The sequence below is a fragment of the Populus euphratica genome, unplaced genomic scaffold, assembly GCF_000495115.2.
Source record: "Populus euphratica unplaced genomic scaffold, PopEup_1.0 scaffold1.1, whole genome shotgun sequence".
NCBI lineage: Eukaryota > Viridiplantae > Streptophyta > Magnoliopsida > Malpighiales > Salicaceae > Populus > Populus euphratica.
The window spans coordinates 6,866,812-6,887,220 of NW_011499845.1; the positions used below are offsets into that span (position 1 = coordinate 6,866,812).

The 20,409-nt window shown below is 33.8% G+C and overlaps 3 protein-coding genes across 3 annotated transcripts; 1 reads left to right on the top strand and 2 right to left on the bottom strand.

Moving 5' to 3' along the window:
* Positions 1-267: 267 nt before the first annotated feature.
* On the bottom strand, positions 268-2,437 carry LOC105125629 (PLATZ transcription factor family protein). The gene is made up of 4 exons (XM_011026166.1): positions 2,112-2,437; positions 1,566-1,826; positions 1,169-1,327; positions 268-1,013 (listed from the first exon to the last, which is right to left on the bottom strand). The coding sequence occupies exons 1-4, from the start codon at positions 2,112-2,114 to the stop codon at positions 768-770; spliced, it is 669 nt and encodes a 222-aa protein (XP_011024468.1). The 5' UTR covers positions 2,115-2,437; the 3' UTR covers positions 268-767.
* An 8,203-nt stretch (positions 2,438-10,640) lies between these two features.
* Positions 10,641-12,067, top strand: LOC105125635 (putative clathrin assembly protein At2g25430). The gene has a single exon (XM_011026178.1). The coding sequence runs from the start codon at positions 10,641-10,643 to the stop codon at positions 12,045-12,047; it is 1,407 nt and encodes a 468-aa protein (XP_011024480.1). The 3' UTR covers positions 12,048-12,067.
* Positions 12,068-15,047: 2,980 nt separating this feature from the next.
* On the bottom strand, positions 15,048-16,749 carry LOC105125642 (U-box domain-containing protein 21-like). The gene has a single exon (XM_011026191.1). The coding sequence runs from the start codon at positions 16,586-16,588 to the stop codon at positions 15,254-15,256; it is 1,335 nt and encodes a 444-aa protein (XP_011024493.1). The 5' UTR covers positions 16,589-16,749; the 3' UTR covers positions 15,048-15,253.
* Between the last annotated feature and the right edge of the window lie 3,660 nt (positions 16,750-20,409).

The window sequence follows — 20,409 nt, forward strand, 5'->3', positions numbered from 1 at the left end:
GTAGCTATTTAGTTATTTCATGGCTTAGCCACTGATTATGAACTATTCTGGCGGCCCTTTTTGTCTGCCACATTCCATAAGATAACAGCATTTAACAAAACATTGTTCCCATGATGTAAGGAGAGGACCCCAACTGGACAAATTAGACAGCAACTAAAGACCAAGCTGCAAACTCCATATTTACCAATTTCGACAGAGATTGAGACAAACCTCTCGATATATGACGGGCTAACGCATTAGAGAAAAAGAGAAGAAAAAGCAAACACATGCATGCCAACCAATTTAGAAACATTCCCATAAAAAACAGAGTCCCCAAGTGGAATCAAATCATAATCACGCATACATACAGCTGAATGTTTACCACTCTTGCGATGAGGAATATCCCATTTTACATAGAGTTAAAAATACTACCGGCAGAAATAACAACACAACTAAGTCCTACTGAAACCATTTAGACTCTTCAGCATGGATTCAGATGCAAAGCTCATCATCTCCATTATTATTTATTTCTATATACCACGCACACAAACAAGCTATACAGCCTCGAGTGATTTTTTTCTTGTTGTGGGCTCTCCATCTCAACTAACCCACCTTTTATCTCCGAATGGGGGCCACCTAGGAGTGAAATGTTCTTAAAGGCTATTTGTGGATTATTATTATTATTATTATTAAGTACCTTAATATGAACCATAAATGTATCATATATATATATATATATAAAAATTCTGGGAAAGAAGAAAAAGGAAAGAACATGGTTATTGTTTTGACTAACATAGTGGCGCCCTCCGAGGGACCCCTTTTCTCTTGTGCAATTGTCTTCTTGGTTTCAAAGCTGAATTCATCCAGCCTTGAGTATCCTCAGACATATCAGTCAAGGAAAGTGACGATTCGTTCTCACTTGAATGCTTTTCTGCATTGGGGTTTTCCTTCCAGGAAAGGTCGGTAAATTCCTGAATTGATAAGGAGATGATTTCCTGGCTTTGATCTTTAAGCTCCACTGAAACAGCTGAAACCTGAAAATACAATCAGAAATCACCGTGAGGGGTATTTCTTTGCGATCGTGAGCAAGCAAGGCGCCAGTCCCTCGATTCGAATGAAAATATTGTTGGAATAGAACAAACATAAAGCAATAAAATGATGCCGATACTATAAATTTAATCCTGGTTACCTTGCATGCAATGGAGCAGAAACGATTGGGAACATCTTGCAGATATCTTGCACACGCTTCACAAGAAGCACCGAACTTTGCTTTCGTGGATGGTCTTGCATCTTTAGGCTGAGGCCGTGGTTTCAGATGAATAGCCTTCTCACCGTTGATCTTATAGGTCTGCCGAATCAAATTAGTTTTCCTTCAGAAACCATAATCAGTCATTTGCAAATAAAATTCTATCAAAAGGGGGAATGAAAGAACGACAGGATTGAGAGATAAGAAAAACAGAAAGAGATTAACAATCTGATAAATTTAATCCCATTAAAGACCTCTTTATCAGAAAACTTTACTCTCCAACTCTTTATCAAGAAAGATACATAATTCAATCACAACAACTAACAAATACATAAAAAACCTGAATTTTAGAGCAATCTAGATGTTTTTGAATCTCTTGAAGGCGAACAACATCATGGTAAACATATTTGCAGATCTGGAGTTGTCTATGAAGGCAATGAGACTCCATACAATGTCGACAACACCCAACACTGCAATCAATACAGAACACGTTTTTCTCGTTCTTTCTACGTTCTTGATGGTTGCTGCAAGAATCAAAGAAATCGCTATGGAGGAGAGTAGTGAGCCAATCCGAGTTTTTTAAATAAATTTTGCAGCCTACCTGCAACAATAAAAAACATCAAAGACTATTTATTGTAATTCAATTCAACAACTGAGTAATCCCAATAATTCAAATCACAAATTGATAAGATAAAAAAAGATGTCAATTAAATCAAATTGCCTGAAACTAATTCCAATCAACAAAAACAGACATCCGAGTTTCTTAAATTTCTCTCTACTGAGAAACAAGCAAACAGTCCAAGAGTCTAAAATTGCTGAAAAACCAATCAAACTGAGTGACAGAAGTAGCAACAATTAAAATTGATCCAAGACAAAGAACTCATACCATTTCTTGTGGTTTGAGATAGAACTGTACTGTTGTTAATAGGCAGTTCAATTCAGTGAAAACCAAGAATTTTGCAAGCAGAGGTTGTGAAAAGGAAGAGAGCAAAAGAAGAGAAAAGAGAGAAGGGAAAGCATAAGGAATATGGAAGGTTTATGTTGATATGAGGCATGCACAAGATAAATTAAGAAGGAAAAGGAGAGAGAGAGAGCATAAATGGAAAGAGAACTCGTTGTGAATGTTGTTTACTGCTCTCCTCAGCACAGAAGTGGCCTACCAGCGGCGGGAATGTAATGTACAATATCTCTCTATTATGGAAAATACTAAAAAAAAAAACATAAAATTTTCTACAGAAGAACTCTAAAAGAACAAAAGTTAACCCGGTTGTGGAGTCCTGAGATGGCACTGTGCTTGCCCATGCTCATTTATTCTTGCCATAGAAAATAAAATAAATGATACAAAATAGTGTGGTGTACTATGATGATGATCGCTTTCATAATCCTTTCACTGTCCCATTTAATATCATGCTAGGCTCTCCGAACTGGAGAGAGTTTAATTCTCTTCTTAATGTAATCAGAACAGTCAATTTTCTTCAATATTTAGTCTATTCTTAGTGAGTCTTTCATCTTCCCTGCGAAATTCATCGACAAGGAGTATTTTCAAAACTTTGTACGAATGAAAACTGAGTATATCTCATTTTTTTATTATTTTAAATAATTTTCTAAAACCTATCACAAGTAAAAATATTTTTTAATATATTTTCAAGTTAAAAATATTTTTTAAAACAGTAAACTAAGAGTTATGATATTTTTTAAAAAATATATATAATTAGTGAAAAAACACCATCACGTCTTTGTATGTTTTATTATTATAATTAATGTGACGAGTTTTCTACTCGTGAAAAGATAGTGATGAGGTGGAAAAGAAATCTTGGGGATTTGACAAAAAGAGATTTGGTTTTATGGAGCCTCACTTTTATCCAGTAAGTCAGCCTTTTCAAAATTGCAAGTCATAATTTATCCTCAATCATGGAAATGTGAATGCCCATATTGTCCTTTGAATTGTGGCAGAAAAGAGACAATAAACTACAGAGACAGCCTTGACTTTGTGGGGGTCTTTATATGTAAAGGTAATTAAATGCAAAAGGTACAGGGAAAAGAATTCCTGTATTCGCTCCGAAATTTGTTAAACATACACAGCCTGTTCTGCTCAGCAGTGTGGTCAGTGGTGTGCTCTGTGTCTTTTTTAATGTTTTATGTTTGAAAATACATTAATATATATTTTTTTATTTTTAATATGAGTAAATAAAAAATATTCGTTTGATTTTTTTAAAAGGAAAAACGTTTTTAAAAACCACTCGGAATAAAAGCTACCACAGTAAAGCCGGTTGATAATAATAAGTGAAATGAAATAAATAAATAAATAAATAAAAATGATGGTTATCGATTTGTTAAGGTTTTCCTTTTCTTTTTAATTAAAAAGACAGTTGGCAGCTTCAATCTATCTTTCCTTCGAGGAAACCACATTGTTTTTCAAGAAAATCTCCGTTGTATATTTCTTTCTTTTTTTTCTTCCTGAAAAAGTTTTTTTTTATATATATATATATAAGTGGTTAGATGTATAATAGGTATCCCAACACTTTTTTATTTTTTATTTTTATTCTTGATATTTATTCAAAAATCCAATTACTCACTGATCTGATAATAAAAAAAATATTATGAGAATATATAAAAAATTACATTTTTTCTGGTGTTTTTAAAATATATATATCTCTAACTAATTTGATAATAACAAAAAAAAATTATTATAAAAATATTTAAAAAAACTACGTGTTTTTCTCAATCCGGTGTTTTTGAAAAATAATTTTAAAAAAATGTAATTGGAACTGATAATTATATATCAGTTATAATCTTATAAACTAATAATTTATATCCAAAAGTTTCCCAATAAAATCTTTCTTGATGTATCAGTTATAAATGGGTTTGTCCACGTCCTGGAAAATTTGACTGTTCTTTTAATTAGTTGGTGATGTGCACTCCTAGCCGTCTAGACTTATTTTATTTGCATGTGCTGCCTAGAAAAAGTAAAATCCACCGTCTCCGACCCAAACCACCACCCGACCAATCTTGACCTCTCCAGGATCAAAATTCGGTCTCCATTCCTGGGCATCCATGGACCTCCAATTAAAACGGTACTATAATATGAAGCTTTGCAAGGTAGAAATCATTCCCCAGATCAGTCAAGACAGAGACCGCCAGGCAGCCCTTTGGAACACTTGAAGAAGATAGTGATAGCTGAAGGGTTTGCTTATCACATACAACAGCAGACAAACGAAATCCCCTTTCCGCTTAGAATATTACCTCATCCTGATTTAATCGGAAATCGGGTTTTCTACGGAGCAGGGGAGGAGTTTCAGAACATTTTAAACCTACCTGCCAGTGATTTGGTCTCCACTGAGCTTTGTCTCGACAAGCAGGTATCTCCATGGATAATCCTATATGTCATTTCTCATTGGATTTTTCATTCAAATAGGGATTTTGAAATGAATTGGGTTTTTTTTTTTAATTAATATGGGTATTCAGACCAACTTGCGTATACCACGGCTAATCTCACGAGCTCTAAAGTTAATGATTATATAAGTATCTAGTAACCATTATATGAACAAGTAAGGACTCGAACTTAAACCCACAAAGAAAATAAATCTCTTGATCTCAAGTTATTACCACTTAATCATCTAAATAATTAAAATAGATTGGTTTTGCACGAACTCGATGAAAGGCTCGGACAATCCGGGACTTGGTTTCTTTATCTTTCTACTCTTGGCAAATTTACTATACTGAAATTTCAAATAGAATAGCACATAATTAGTACATACATTAATTATATACTATTCTTGAAAAAAAATTATCAGAGATATATCAGTTCAACTGGCGATTCACCTGCTGGTTAAATCAATAACGAAGAATTATCGGTTGAGCCGATGAATCGGAACCATGACGCTTAGCTTTTCGTTCACTTTTGATAGTTAAATGCCAGTGTTATCGGATGGAGACGAAAAGTTTTGGTCAAAATGGGATTTATACCCTATAAGCCACATAGCGCCGAAGCCGAATAGGCTGTTTGTTTCGGCAGAAAAAAAAATGTTTTTTAAAAAAATTAATTTTTTTAAGTATTTTTAAATTATTTTAATATATTAATATTAAAAATAATTTTTTTTAAATAAAAATAATTTTTTAATATATTTTAATATTAAAAATAACCAGTACTATAATATTAAATATACTTGAAAATATTTGATCTAGTTGTATTAAAAAAATTAAATTATTTTTTTAATTCTTTGGATTTGAAGGATATATATATGAGTGGGATATATATTGTATTTTAAAATATTTTTTGTTTGAGAATATATTAAAATAATATTTTTTAAATTTATTTTTCAGATTAATATATCAAAACAATTTAAAAACATTAAAAATAATTAATTTAAAACAAAAAAATTCAATTTTTTTTAAAAATATAATAACACCACAATACTAGATAAAACTTAAAGCAATTAGATTTTAGTTTCAACAAAGTGAATGGTTGAGAAACTTCAATACTAAATTCTTCTATAAGAGTTTAGATTTATTCAGGGTCCATAAAACATTTTATTTTAGAATAACTGATATCTTAAATTATTTTTATTTTTATTTTCCAGTAATTTCTTTTAATTATACAGTAACTTCAATATTACATCGACTTTTATAATAATAATTAAAAGTCAACATGAACTCCTTTTGCATCCGTATGTCTTGTCGAGGAAGACAAGCGTGGCTTTCTTTCCTTACCCCCGTTGAACGGTGGTAACAGATGGAAACACTTGCTATACAAAGCCTCCAATTAGTGGGTTTTTTTTTTAAAAAAAAGTTTGATGATAAATGATATATTTAACGGCAATTTGTTTTGTGGTTTAATAGTATTTTAAAAAAAATTATTTTAAATTATTTTAATATGTTAATATTAAAAATAAATTTAAAAATAAAATATATTTTTAAATTAAATATTTTTAAAAATAATTTCTACCACAATTATAAAATAATATCTTAGACCATATTTTACATTAACAAAAACTAAATTTGGATGATTTTAAGTAGGCATCCCTACATTGCGATTTTATAAATTAAATATGATTTGATAGGTTAAAGTTGGGGGCCTTAGTCAATATTTTTTTTTTTTTAAACTCAAGCAACCACTAAAAAGCTGTGAAACACTTTTATAAGTAGTTATATGTCCCCCCGTTGTAAGGATGATAGAATTTTATATTATTATGATAATCTAGCTTCTATATTATTATGGCTATCGTAATTATGTGTTTTTGTATTGTATCTATAATGTTTGAACAAAAATAATAAATAGATTTTAATATCTATGAAAATAATTAACCCAATTTTTTTTATAATTCGTACAATATTTTTTTTTTCAATTTGATATCAATTTTTAATTTTTTTTATTGAATGATTTTGACTTTAGAAAATTTTTACCATGAAAATAAAATGAAAAGGTAATAAAATTTATAAAACTATATGATATATTACGGTGGCTTTTGGCGCTGTACCTTTGGACCGAACAGGTAATCGAAGGATGCACTGTTATTTACATGATTGCTGCAGTATTAACTTGTCTATGGACAAATGTTTTGGTACGAGAAATTTCTCCAACATCCTAAAACATGAGAAACTCTTTTGATATTTGAAGCACCCTGCTGTCCATCTCTGAGTCCTAGCAGAATTAAGATGAAACGGGAATGGCTTTGTAAACAACTCCTGAACTTTTCCATTTGTTCTTGTTTTCTTTGTTATTCAGGTTTCAGCCATGGATAAGTTTTGGCTGTGGATGGTTTTATAGGCTTTCTATCCGAAACAATCTTCCTCTGTCCAGATTACTGATATCACCGTGTCAACAACTATTGAGATTGTATTTCTATTGACCATTATTTGATGATTGATGAGAATTGCTCTAAAATGACCCTGAGAGATTGTAATACGTGGTTAATTGATTTTAATCATTTGGCTACTTATTGCTTATCCTCAATACATATATTTTACAAACTGTGTCAGAGCTTTGGTGGGGATGCACCGCAGGCTCTATTCAGTTCTTCAGAAGGGCTTGCAAGTTGTTCACCAGAAAATATGAGATTCTGGATTTTGAGATTTATCTCTGATCAAGCTTCAGCTACGCCTTTTTCAAATACCCTTGCTCTGGGTATCGTTTTTCTGTAATTTTTGTGTTTTTTAACAGTCGCGGGAATATTGTATCCATAAAATAGAAGTGAACACGCAAGCCAGCTTTCTCTTTGTTCTCCTTGCCTATTTTTTACTCTTCTTCATTCTTTCATTTTATTAGCTCAGGCAATTACTTTGTCAACTTGTATAGATGCTCACAATAATGCTTTGCTGGTATCCAATAACTTTGCTGAGATAAAAAGCAACGTCTTCAAACGTCTCAGTAAAGATAACATTTGTAGTTTGGTGTGCTCTGTTGAGTTCTCTTAATTGTATTTTACAGTACTTTTTAATGGTAATAGTTCAAATACTGTTTGTTGTCAATTTTAGCTGCTATACTTTATGTGATGATTACGATATATTGGCTTGATATTTGACTTGGCAGTATTGCATGCAGACGATGTCCAAGAGGGAGTTTTCTGAGCTCTTTAGGAATGGAAGAGGCTATTGTCGTAGAGACATCAAAATCTTATATCAATATGATATTAACTTTGTTTACTTAATTGGCACACCACCACACTTAATTTAGTGCCATTTTCTAGTTCATTCATCTTTGATTATGCCTACGTTCACAGCACGGTAAAAGCTGACATGTGCATGTACAAGCTGTTTAGAGACATGCATTTGAATCCAAGATCCAACCTTTGCATTTGATATTTAGTTTTTGTCGTTCTGTTCATTTCTGAAGGTCTTGTTGTCTCATGTAAATATTTTCGTGCAATTGCTAACCACCAGATTCCGTAGAGAGATTCCACATCGCAGCATTCCTCTTATTTGTTTTAGCTCAAAATAGACGGGAGGCTGGGTCCTTGGTTTGAGAGTTTTCTTTTTGCAAGTAAACCGGAAAAGACTCTGTGCGTTCCATGCTTTAAAGGGAACAATTTTGTAACAGGTTTCTTCCAGGCTTATTTGCTGTGCTTATTATATCTTTTATGAACTCTGCAGAATGCGCTCATGGTTCTCCTGTGAAATTTTAATTGATAACATAAAGCATCCATTCCTTGCCAAATTCAATGACATAAAAGCCCATTACATACTCTGAATTTCTTGAAGAGCTTTGAAATCAGGTATTTGCTTTGTATATTAATGTTGCACTTTTTCCCCTGTCCATCTAGCAAGTAATTTCTAAATTTAAGAGTCTTGCTTGTTTAGAAAGCACTTTAACTTAAATTCTTCCGTGTCAGGCATTCCCCTGAACTATTAATGGAAGCAATCTTTTTCTAAACTATGTAGGTCTACTAAATTATTCCTTCAACTAACTTCATTCAGTATTTGCAAGAAGAATTTCTTGCATTATCGCTTATATTTTTTAACCACATCAGGAGGGGGGGAAATGCTTAATACCATTTCATTAGTTTTGGTAATTATCTGTTCTGACTAGGTCATCTACATTATTGTCGAGATGATTGAATAGTATGTGAGGCGTTCATGATCTGTGAAAACACACAAACAATCCTGTGAGATGTCTAAACGGGGAAGGCAAAATTTTCCAAGAACCATTATCACCATGCTTTCCCCATTTGTCGTCCATCTCCCTCTTAGTTTCTTTGCCACTATGGGTTTTACAAAAATCCCTCTGATATTCATAGCTGTGTGATGGTTTCTAGTAAAATCCAAATGGATAGCCATGGAGAGATCGCGAAGGATAATGGTGTTAGGTTTTGTTAAGGAGATATGAATTCAGATGCGGATTTTCAGGTTAATGCTGATCATCATAACTCCTAAAACTAGAGATGGGTACTGAAAGGCATCCGAAGATCATGGGAACAAGAAAGGCTCCTGTAGTTTGGATGAGATTAGCATGTCAAAAGCTAGGAAGATTGAAAATTAGGATTAAAGTTGCTTAAGATACAAATTTTTCTTATGGAGAAATCTAAAATATGGATCTGACAGATTTTCTTAGTTAGGATTAAAGCTAAGATTTTTGATGGATTAAACTTTAGTCCTTGCACTACTTAAATCAAAACAATAGCCCTATGGGAAGTGCTAGAGTGGGAAATAATGCAGATAAGAACTAAATTCTTAGTTCGTTATAAAATATCGCGGAGTATTGGCTGGGTTTAAGAAGCAGTTAAAGTTCTTGCCCTTGATAAGAACTAAATTCTTAGTTCGTTATAAAATATCGCGGAGTATTGGCTGGGTTTAAGAAGCAGTTAAAGTTCTTGCACTTGATAAGAACTAAATTCTTAGCTCGTTACAAAATACCAAGTTCTTGCCTTGTTGTTAACAGTCCGTGCGTGCGTGCGTGCGTGTGTGTTGGGCTGGTGGGGGTTAAGTCTGTTTTCTCTTTATTCCAAATTATCTGTTTGTATTATAGACCTGAACTTGGTAATGTTTGTGTTCAATAGTTTCTTCCTTTGTTTGCTACAGACGTTGAACATTCAAAGAAAGTATGCAGAAAATAAAAAGAAAAATCTTATCTCCACCAATTATCAAAACAGACGAGGCAAAACAATTAAAAATCAAAACCAGGCCATATGTGCCTAAATTATTCTTGACTCCAAGTTTCAAGCTTTAACTTAAGTATTTTCATCCATTTAGCACGAGATCCTCGTACCGATTCGCGCTTAGCCTTGAATCTCAACATATTCCACATCAAACCTCAAGTGGAGTTTTTTTTTTCCAATCTATTTTGACGGGTATGAATACTCAGAGATACATGATAATAATCTTCATAAAATTACAATAATAACATTTATTATCATGCATCTTTAAGCACTCACCAGTAAAGCATGGATATTTAGCAAACAAGTAAAGGATAAAGGAAGGAAATGACAACTATAAGACTTTGAAAAGTTAAGGATGTGGGACCTTTTTATTTGCCTTTTATTCCTTCAAAATCGTCATCGGTTTAGCAACATCCAATGTAATTGGGTTTGATATTGTCTCAAGACTTGAGATTTTTAGGTCTGTTATTACCGCCAGATTCAAGATGATCAAAATATTCACTATATTTTTTATTTTTTATTTAATTTAAAATTAAAATGGTTATTCACCCGCTACTGATGGCGATCAATATACTAGTTATTTAATATTTCATGTCCCTCTTTTGTACAGCGCAGAGTTCCACTCCCATGTGACAGCAGCTAACAAATATTTTCCTCGAAGTTTTAGTTCCGAGCATACCGAGGATACTTCGTGCTAAACAATATGTCATGGCATTTTATACCAGACAGCTAATAACCTATGTTCATGCCGTTACTTTTTAGGCTTCTGATCCCTAACAAAAACACCCCTTGCCGTTCAAAACTCAACTCTCCCTCTTGTAGACATGCACAAGCGATTCAGGCAAGTTTTTTTGGCTCTAAAGGAGCACAGCACCGTAAGTTACGCCAAAATAGCTACAGTTGGAGGGTTTTGTGATGTTGATCTCATAATTGTCAAAGCAACTGCTCCTGATGACTTACCATTGCCTGAAAAATACGTACACGAGCTCTTGAAGGTATTTTCCATCTCTCCCTCATCGTATCGCTCCTTTTCTCTTAGCTTCGCTCGCCGTTTTGGCAAAACTCGATCCTGGAAAGTTGCTCTTAAATGCCTCCTTCTCCTCCACCGTTTGCTCAGGTCCTTGCCTGAACATAGCCCTTTCCGAGCAGAACTATTATGGACGATATCCAATGGTTTGCTCTCTCTCTATCCATGCCATTTCCAAGACGATTCATCTTCAAATCCTGAAGATCACACCATGTTTATTAGGTCCTACGCACAATTACTCGACCAATCTCTTGGTTGCATTTCCTTGGAAAACAAGGGAACAGAAGAAGAAGTAATGCATGAGAGCTTACAGCATAAAATAAAACAGGTGAGTAGAAAGCTTGAACTTTTGCCACAACTTCAAAGCCTAATAGACCAAGTAATGGACTGCACACCAACTGAGGTTGCTGCTAGGAGCTTGATTGTCCAATTGGCAATGAAACTTATCATTCGTGATAGTTTTATTTGTTACACAACTTTTCGAAGAGAAATTGTTTTGGTTTTGGATAATTTGCTTGAAATGCCATACAGCAGTTGTGTTTCGGCTTTCGGGATTTACAAGAAATCTGCTACGCAAGCGAGCCAGCTTTGCGAGTTTTATGATTGGTGTAAGGCTAAAGGTTTTTGTGGTTCATATGAATACCCTTTTATAGACAAAATTCCACGGATACATATTCAGGCTCTCGAGACTTTTCTCAATGGGCTGTGGCAGCTAACTGATCAGTCATCAACATCTACTACATCACCATCCTCATGGGTTGAGTATAAATCAACTTCAACAGATGATGATCAAGTTGTTCAGAGAAATAATCTAATTAAGATTAGTTCTGAATTGGAGAAATCTGACGAGAAAGGTTTCGCAAAAAGAAATGAGATGGGAAATGAAGAGATGGAAAATCTAATTCAGCTCGAAGATGGAGAAGATCATAACTGGGAGGCCTTGCTAGAAGCTTCACTTAATTCTTTTTCAAATGATCCTCGAAGGCACTTGCTGATTTACCCTCAGATCCTTAGCAATGGCCATGGAGATGCACATGGGTACGAGAATCAGCTTATTTGTTTGAAAGACACGAAAGGAGAGGAGCTAGATCAATGGCAAATGCAAGTCTACAATCCAAACCCTTTTCATCAACCTCGTAATTACTTTCCCCATAGCGATGGATCGTCGTCAGCAGGTAATCCGGCATTTCCATGGAGATTTTAATGCTAGCTAACTACGTTGTTGAAGCAATTCTCAATATTTTTTATGACAGTAAATTTATATATATTATTAAACTTGTTGGCATTGTGTGTTTTCTCTAAATTCCGTGTTGAGAAAATCCTCATCGTAACACGTTGTCGCCATTGATTAGGCTAATCTACAGAGACGCTTCGTGAACTACAAGCCTCTCGATTGACGTCTCATGCTTATATGTTTTTTTTTTAATTATTATTATTATTATTTCAACCCCTGAAGTATGACACTGCTTTCTTTACATTCCATCGATTGTTCCCGTTAAATAACAAATGAGTTGCATGTGTTTTTTAATATAAAATATAAAAAATAGGTCAGAAAAGCATATTAGAAAATCATACCTCGATGAAACAATGATTAAAACACAATTTAGAATTTGATAATCATTAACACCTGGTAATTTTGTGATTTCTTTGGTGATCTTAAGAAATGGATGGAATGTAGCAGAATATCTGTCTATCAGAATACCTTAAAGTTTAATGTCAAAATAAAATAAAAAAAACAACTTCGAGGGTTCTAATCAAAATGGTCAAATAGTTTTGGACATGTTTGAACAATTTAGCTCCATTGTTTACTTACCTCGGCGTCATTTTGCTAATTCTTAAAATATTTATTTTCATAAAATTACTTTATATTATATTTGGAAAAATATTAATTCACAAAACAGGTATTAAACTAGCTGAAAGTAGCAAGAATTTCGTTTCATTTAGTAATTAATATATTGATATTGTCAATTAAGAAGGGTAATTTCCACCAAAAATATTCTTATAATATGGAACGGCGGAGCTTGACAATTTATTTTGCAGGTGCAAAGTAATAATGAAACGATAAAATCATCTTTACGTGCATTGATTTTTTTTTTATATATATTTATTGAGACCAATAAAAAAAATCCAATAAGTAAAACTAGCTAGTGACTATTTTCCACCTCTCATTTAATTAAGGGAAGTTTTTTCTAGGCTATATTCAACTAAAAAAAATTAAGGGAAGTCTTTTTTATCAAAAAGTATTTTGAGGTATTTGAATAAAAAATAAATTTTAGAGACTAAATTTAATTTAATCCAAAGTTTATAGCATGTTTAGGTCAGTTAGTAAAAACTTAAATATCATTTTGTCAATTACATCCTTTTCCTTTTCCTTTCCTGGGCCACTCGGAAATAGACTGAACTTAATTCGGGATACGTCGATGCGGCCCAGACAATCAAAGAAAAGACAAGAAAAACTAACTCACGCAGAGCCGAAAGTAAAAGTGTCTGATCATGGGCCACAATCTTGAAGTTACGTTGGGCCTTGATCAACCCAAGAAGCCCTCTCAGTTTTTTTCTCTTCGCGAAGCGGTTTCCGGTGAAGGTTGTGATTTGAATTGTGTTTTTTTAAAAAAATATTTTTTTATTTAAAAATATATTAAAATATTTTTTTATTTTTGATAATAATATATGTAAATTATTAAAAAATAATAAAATAATATTAATTTAATATATTTTTTAAAATTAAACACAGTTTTAAAATGTATTCAAAAGTGCAATATTAAACTTCTCGAAAAAGATTGATTGTGGTCTGATTTGGCTCCCAGAAAAATAAAAGCTCTTCAAGAGCATTAATTTCTCCCCTTTTTTTCTGGATAAGCATCGTTGAATTGTCCTTTCTTGGAATCAATGCTCAGATCAGTCACAATCGACCTTAATTCAATAAATTGATGGCAACAGTCAAACCACAGGCCTCTGATCAATCTTGTATTCCATATGTAACTCAGGTCAGGCTTCAGAGGAGGGAAGATTATTCAAGAGTTTCCGTAATGTAAACCCAGTTATTTTTATTCATGGTCACTGCAACTGAACTAACAATTTATTGCAATCATTTTCCTGAAAAAAAGAAAAAAGAAAAGGCAATCGCCTATCTTTCTTCAGAAAAAGATTTCCATGTTGAATACGCACATTGACTAGCTAATCTGTTCAGTGTATACGAGCAGATTCCAGAGATCCTACTCTTAACTCAGTTCTCCTGGACTTGATTATACATATTGAAGATGATCCAATGCTACAAGTAAAACTAGCCTTCTATTAGCTTTAGAGATATCTATCAGTTAACTGCTGGATTTCACGATTCTTTGATTCTATTTCCTAGCTAGTAAAGAATGAAAAGAAAAATAAAATAGCAGAGCGATTGTGCCAGTATGAGCTCAGGAAAAAGTCTGAAAGGTTAACCTAATGGTAATGTTATTGCTGCAAAAAAAATAAATGCCCGAACCTTATAAGTCGTTCATTTGGAATTACAACTTCAAAACACAAGGCCAAATCCGTCATTGTTACAATAAAACTATGGGATAAAAAAATTAATCTCAAAAACCGTAATCTTCAGCTCATTAGAGCCACGCAGTAACCAATTAAACTGTGGGATAAAAATATTATAAAATGATAAAAGAATATATATTAACCTATTTTACTATGAAATTGATGCCATAACATTTGATTAATTTGTCAATATAATATGCATGTGATCATGGGTATAATCATTAAAAAAACGTTGTATTTTCAAAGTGGATATTTAAGCTTTTATGAGGAAAATAAGAAACTTGTTTAAATTCCTTGTGAAATTTTTGGCTAAACCCATTATTTACATCCCTTGTTTACACTAATTTGTTAAAGAAAAGCTATATGTTATCAATTTATGTATTTTCTATTTTAGTCAATTAAGTATAATTTTTTATAATTAAAAATTTATCTCGGCCAATTAAGTGAACTTTTTTCAGAATATAATTTATTATTATTAACTTTGTTGTCATTTCTTTTAATATCATCAATCGTTCTACTCTTTTTTATCCAGTGACTCAATTTTTTAAGAAAAAAAATTATATCCAATTCATCCAAATAAAAAAATATTAATAATAGAAAAGTTTTCTTTGTCGAATTGATGAAATCTCATGATGTAAAATGAGTTGATCCACGCAGCAAATTGTAATATGTTCAATTTGGATTGCTCCAACTTGGAACACTAAACGTTATGCATATCTGATCAGACTCATCAGAGGACAAAAAGTTTGGGCCAAAATCTGGAATGCTATAATTAATTATTTACAGTAAGATTTTTGTATTTTATACATGAAGCTGTATATCATGATCAAATGTAGATCCTAACACCCTCGTCTACAAAACTACTATTCTGGCTGTTGCCTTGAATTAGAAGGGCCTTTTGAGGTTCTTGAAATCCACAGAATCAATACAATCCACTCTGCCTCTATAAACATTCAACAACTTCAACAACTGAGTTGCCTTCTCCCTTGTTCTCTCATCACAGCCAACCTGTAAGAGAACCAAAAGCTTTTCAAAAGCATTCCTTTGAATAGCTTCCACAAGAACACCGCCATTTCCTCTCTTCTCATTCATGCAGAGCTTAAATAAAATAGAGACGGAGAACTTCATTGCTAAGTCCGAGACTCGGTGTATTTTCCTGACTAGAACTGGTATTGTGAGAGCATGATTGTATGCCTTCTCTCTCCCTTGATCCCAGTCACAAATTCCATCAAGAACCCCCAACGCCTTCTCACATGTACTTCTTTCCGCGTCTACAAGCATTTCTAGCAGCAATGAAACCAAACCCAAATCAACAAACTTAGCTATGATCTTCGCTTTTGTTGGAGACGACGACGACGACGACATGACCATATGATAAATGATCAGTAATGAAGCTTTTGTTGCAGACGGGAAAATGGGTGCCTTAATTAGCTTAAACAGAGCTTCCATGGCTCCTTCAATTTCTAATAACATGTCTACTTTTCTATTATCCAATGGAACGAGCTCTTTTAGCACCAGGACTGCATTTCTTCTCGTAGACAAATCCTCACTTTTCAAGAACCACACAACGCAATCCATAGATGCATCTGAACTGAGGCAAGTCGTGGCCTTGTCATGAGGCAAAAATACCGCCAAACCTGACAGTATTTCCTCCAAGACTGCAACGTTATCATCGAAAGATGCTTTTGAAAAATCTTCGAAAGCAGATGACAAAACACCAGCCGTTCCAGTAGCCACAAGGCACCTCCTGTTACGTTCGCTCTCCTTTGCTAGTGCCTTAATCTTGGCAACCAAATTTTGGCACCCAGCTTGATCTCCTTTTTTACAGGCTGTTTTAATTTTGGAATGAATCTCCAAAGCCTCCTCAGAACTCACAGGAATTCTAGGCGTTGGAATTCTTTCAATCCCATAAGAACTATTCGCAACGCACCAGTCCTGAATCATTTTACGTATTGTGTGATTTGGTATCGGATCAAGGCTCCTCAAGACCTTGTTTGTTATGGGGCAGGTCACGTTGCCAGCCTCTATCCACTTCTCAATGCTCTCACGATCATAAGTAATCCCACTTGACATGGTGACCGGATCGTTCATCAAGTCTAGCGACACCGGGCATCGAAAATGGTTCGGTACTGTCACCTCGATGTCTCCCGTTTCGCTCTCTGGCCGCTGCTTGCCAGCTAGTCGTGCTGCTCTTCTCTTTCTCCATGTAGAGATCATCATGTGCCTGACGTTTAATTGAAACAACCAACTCAAGAAAGAAGGAATGGTATGTAGCGAGCGTTACCTTTTTTTGGTTGGAAGAATGAACGTGTTATTAATCTTGTGCTATATAAGGAATTGAATTAATGGTAACTGGATGGGAATTTTATACAGATTTGTACGTGTTAATTGTGTGTTAGATTGACACGGTCGTTCAACTTCGAAAACTTAAGAATTATTTTAATGTTGACTGAAATAAATAATGAGTCATGGGGGAGGTGTTCGCTTTGCTGCGGGTTTTGAATATTTGACCGTTGAAAGTTTGAAATGATCAAGATAAGAACCGTCAAGGGGGGGGGGGGGGGGGGGGAGGCAGGGAGGATGGGTGGTGGTTTTAGAAAATTTAATAAAAAAGAAGAATCACCACTTTGACACGCACAAAATAAAAGGGTCGTCAACGCAAGGGTCGGTGGGGGCTAAGGCAATTGTTGTTAGAAATTGGAACGGGTTGGGCTAGGCTTCTGAGTTTGTTTTTGCCTTTGCTTCGTACTTTTCACATGGATGGGTACGCGTTCTAACAACGCGCATCCTTTTTATACGGTTGGATGACACTGATAAAACATTTGACCGACCGAGTCTCGTTATGTTTGTGTCAAGGGAAGACACCCACACCTCACCACGAACGAAGTTCTGATTTGTTTTTTAAAAATTATGTTATAAATCTTAAAGTTATTGGTAATTTATCTAATTCTTAATTTTAAAATTTTTTGAAATTAATTAAAATACATATAAATTCACACTCATAATATATATATATATATATATATATATAAAACCATCCTTTCTACCCACACGTAAACACATGCATGCACTTGTCCGGTTTCATTTATAAATTACCAATTTACCGTCAAATTTCTCAAGCATCGTTATAACCATAACTTGGAGCATAAAATCGGGGGTCGGTTGTGTTAATTCAATTAATTCAAAATAATTTCATTTTAGTATTAAAAAATTTATTATTTTAAAAAATAAAATAATATTATTTTGTATATTTTAAAAAGAAATCAAACTGAATTTTAACCGGGTGTGATAGATAGACTTGGTAAAATTAACTTTAATTTGATTTAAAAAAAAAAAACCTCGGTTTGGGCATAGCCTGTTGGTGGATTAATGGGAAAGAGGGGCATTTTAACCATTTCTTCACACGATCACATCTGAACACAAATTTAATAAGAAAAAATGGATGACACGCGGGAGCCATTTTTATTGAGAGAGAGGTCCTTCAGAAGCAAAGAAAACAAGAGCTGCAAGTCGTAGAAAAAGAAATAAACGAATGTGTGGAGTTTTCTTTGAAAAAATTGGAAAGTAAAGTGCAAACAAAAAATAAATTAAAAAATAGCAGTTAAAAAAAAATTGGAAAGTAGAGTGCAAACAAATTGTTGACCAACGGTTGCTGAAAAAAATAATGTTTTCAAGAGCTCTATAATACTCTCTCGTGTCCATCAAGAAACTCCTTGACTAGTAGTGGATTGGACTTATTTCTTTTGGTCCAAATCCGTGCTCGGAAATTGAAAATAACATAGGCCCAAGCCTCCCTATACAGATTGGCGGGCTGCTTGGTTTCTCAACCCTCGCGTGGCGTGGCAAAGGCGATAAGGTTGTGTTTAAGATTGATGTCCGATGAGGTATTGCTATGTTTTTTAATGTAATAATAAAAAATATGTATTTTTAATTCTTGATGAGGTATGATTTATGTTTTAAAAATATTATCCCTAAAAAAAATAACCTCTCCTCACCATACAAACAGACCATCAGCAAAGTCCAGTTTTAAATTTATGATTTTGCTGGCGCTGCTTGCCTTGTCTTCATCTCACCTTTGCTCTTAGTTTTCTCCTTCAGATAGAGAATGTCTTTGGTAGTCGAATCACAATAATGTTCAGATCCTTAATGATCTCACTAAAACTAGACCACGAACATGCCTTTCTGTCAAACTTGGTTGCGGGAGACAGAGAAACGACAACCAATTCCCTTTGCTGTGCTCCCCCGATTAATGCAGCTTCATATTATCAATTTTAACATTGGGACAGAATTAATTTAGAATTGTCCGGGTAATGCATACCATTATATCATTCATCCTATGAAAACTTATTTTTAAGAGACGTTGAGGGCAACTAAATTGCTAGAGCTAGCACTTCTTGTTAATGGTTCCTTGGGGGGGAAGGCTGGCCAGAAATTTACTGTGAAAACACTCCCCCGCCTCAATTGATAATGATAAAAGGTGTTTTATATTCAGCTTAAGGCGACTCTTCCCATAAGTGGGCTTGGAGGCCACTGCACCTATTCGAGGCCCTCTGCGTGAACTGATTGTTATTGTCTCGATAGAAACCGCTCCAGTTACTCGAGCAGGTACCATTCCATCCTTTGTGGAGGTGCGCTCATGGAAGGGCTTTTTTATATATATAATATATGATCTTTCCTCAAAAGAGATTCCTAGGCTCGGGCCGAAAAGGGCTATGAGCCTCCGGCCCCGATTTGTCTCCCCCGTCTCAAATCAACGGAGGAAAGGTGGCCGGCCTCCTCATAAAAAATAGAAAATAAAATAAAAGTGGAGGATGGTGTTGCGATATCACTTAGCAAGCGCAAGGAGACCATTTCCAGAATTTTTTCACGATAATACGCCGTGATTGAGATCCAGTTAGAAAGTGTATCAATCACATAGTCATAGAGAAAGAATTCCTAAGAACTAGACTTGAGCACATTACAAGGACCAACCTCTGACTGAGAGTATTTGTAAAATACTGATGATGGCCGAAGCCTCAACTGCCTCCAATCTCGATACCATGCCAATAGTTCTAGCCGCAGCTACTATAAACTACCCGACCGAGTCGAGACATTATTTGAATCTGCTCAAGCCTGAGAATTTTGGCAGAAAATATAATGGATGACAAAGTTGTACCTTAATTTTCATTAAAAATAACGAACTTGTGGATAGGATCTATTCTTTTGAATCTCAAAACACTCGTGACATGGATGAAGCCCGTCGCAACGATGGGCCTATGTACATGCGCAACCTTTTCTCCCAGGGACTATCCTGGATTTGAAAATATAAACATAGAAATACTCCTTTATCAAAACACAGAAACGCCAATGGAAACGCAACTTAAGAAGCAGAAATTCTAGCCATCTAGCCGTGGCAGCACAGCTGAAAGACTTATTTACGAATATATTTTTTATCTTTAATTGAAAAACTTTATACTGATTTTTATATGTAAACTGATAAAAAGGAATCTCCACCGGTAAATGGACTATGAGTTTTGAACATTATTGTTAAAATCATGAGTTAATTTATAAAATTATATAATTTTATAAGTTAATATATATCTAGTATATAAAATCAGACTAAAATTTAAAAACTAGTAAAATCATACTTAATTCATGCAGAATCGGTAAACTTAATCTAATTTTATGAGTTTACTAAATCTATGATATAAAACAAGTCAGATTCAAATTTAATTTTAAAATATTTGTTGGTTAGTTTTGTAAGATTGAACATATCTAAGTGTTTATAAAATGAAAAGTTAAAAAATTAAAATTATGCCTAAAAACATCCAATCTTTTAAATGAAAAAGATCCTAGGTAAAGTGAGTTTTCGACTTAAACTTATAATTATTTGGTTTTAAAAAAATAAAATTTATGACTAGTATGTTTAGAATTAATTTTGATTAAGACAATAGTTAATTTTTTTATAAAAAAAGTGAAGAAAAAGTTTATAAAAAAAGTGAAGAAAAAGTTTATAAAAAAAGTGAAGAAAAAGTTTATAAAAAAAGTGAAGAAAAAGTTTA

Bases quoted from the DNA above. Each gene is read 5' to 3' on its own strand.
- LOC105125629 (XM_011026166.1), bottom strand. The intron at 1,328-1,565 runs GTTTTTTATGTA...TTGATTCGGCAG, and splicing joins TAGATTGCTCTAAAATTCAG to ACCTATAAGATCAACGGTGA. The intron at 1,014-1,168 runs GTAACCAGGATT...TTGTATTTTCAG, and splicing joins TCTGCTCCATTGCATGCAAG to GTTTCAGCTGTTTCAGTGGA.
- LOC105125635 (XM_011026178.1), top strand. From the start codon at position 10,641: ATGCACAAGCGATTCAGGCAAGTTTTTTTGGCTCTAAAGGAGCACAGC.
- LOC105125642 (XM_011026191.1), bottom strand. From the start codon at position 16,588: ATGATGATCTCTACATGGAGAAAGAGAAGAGCAGCACGACTAGCTGGC.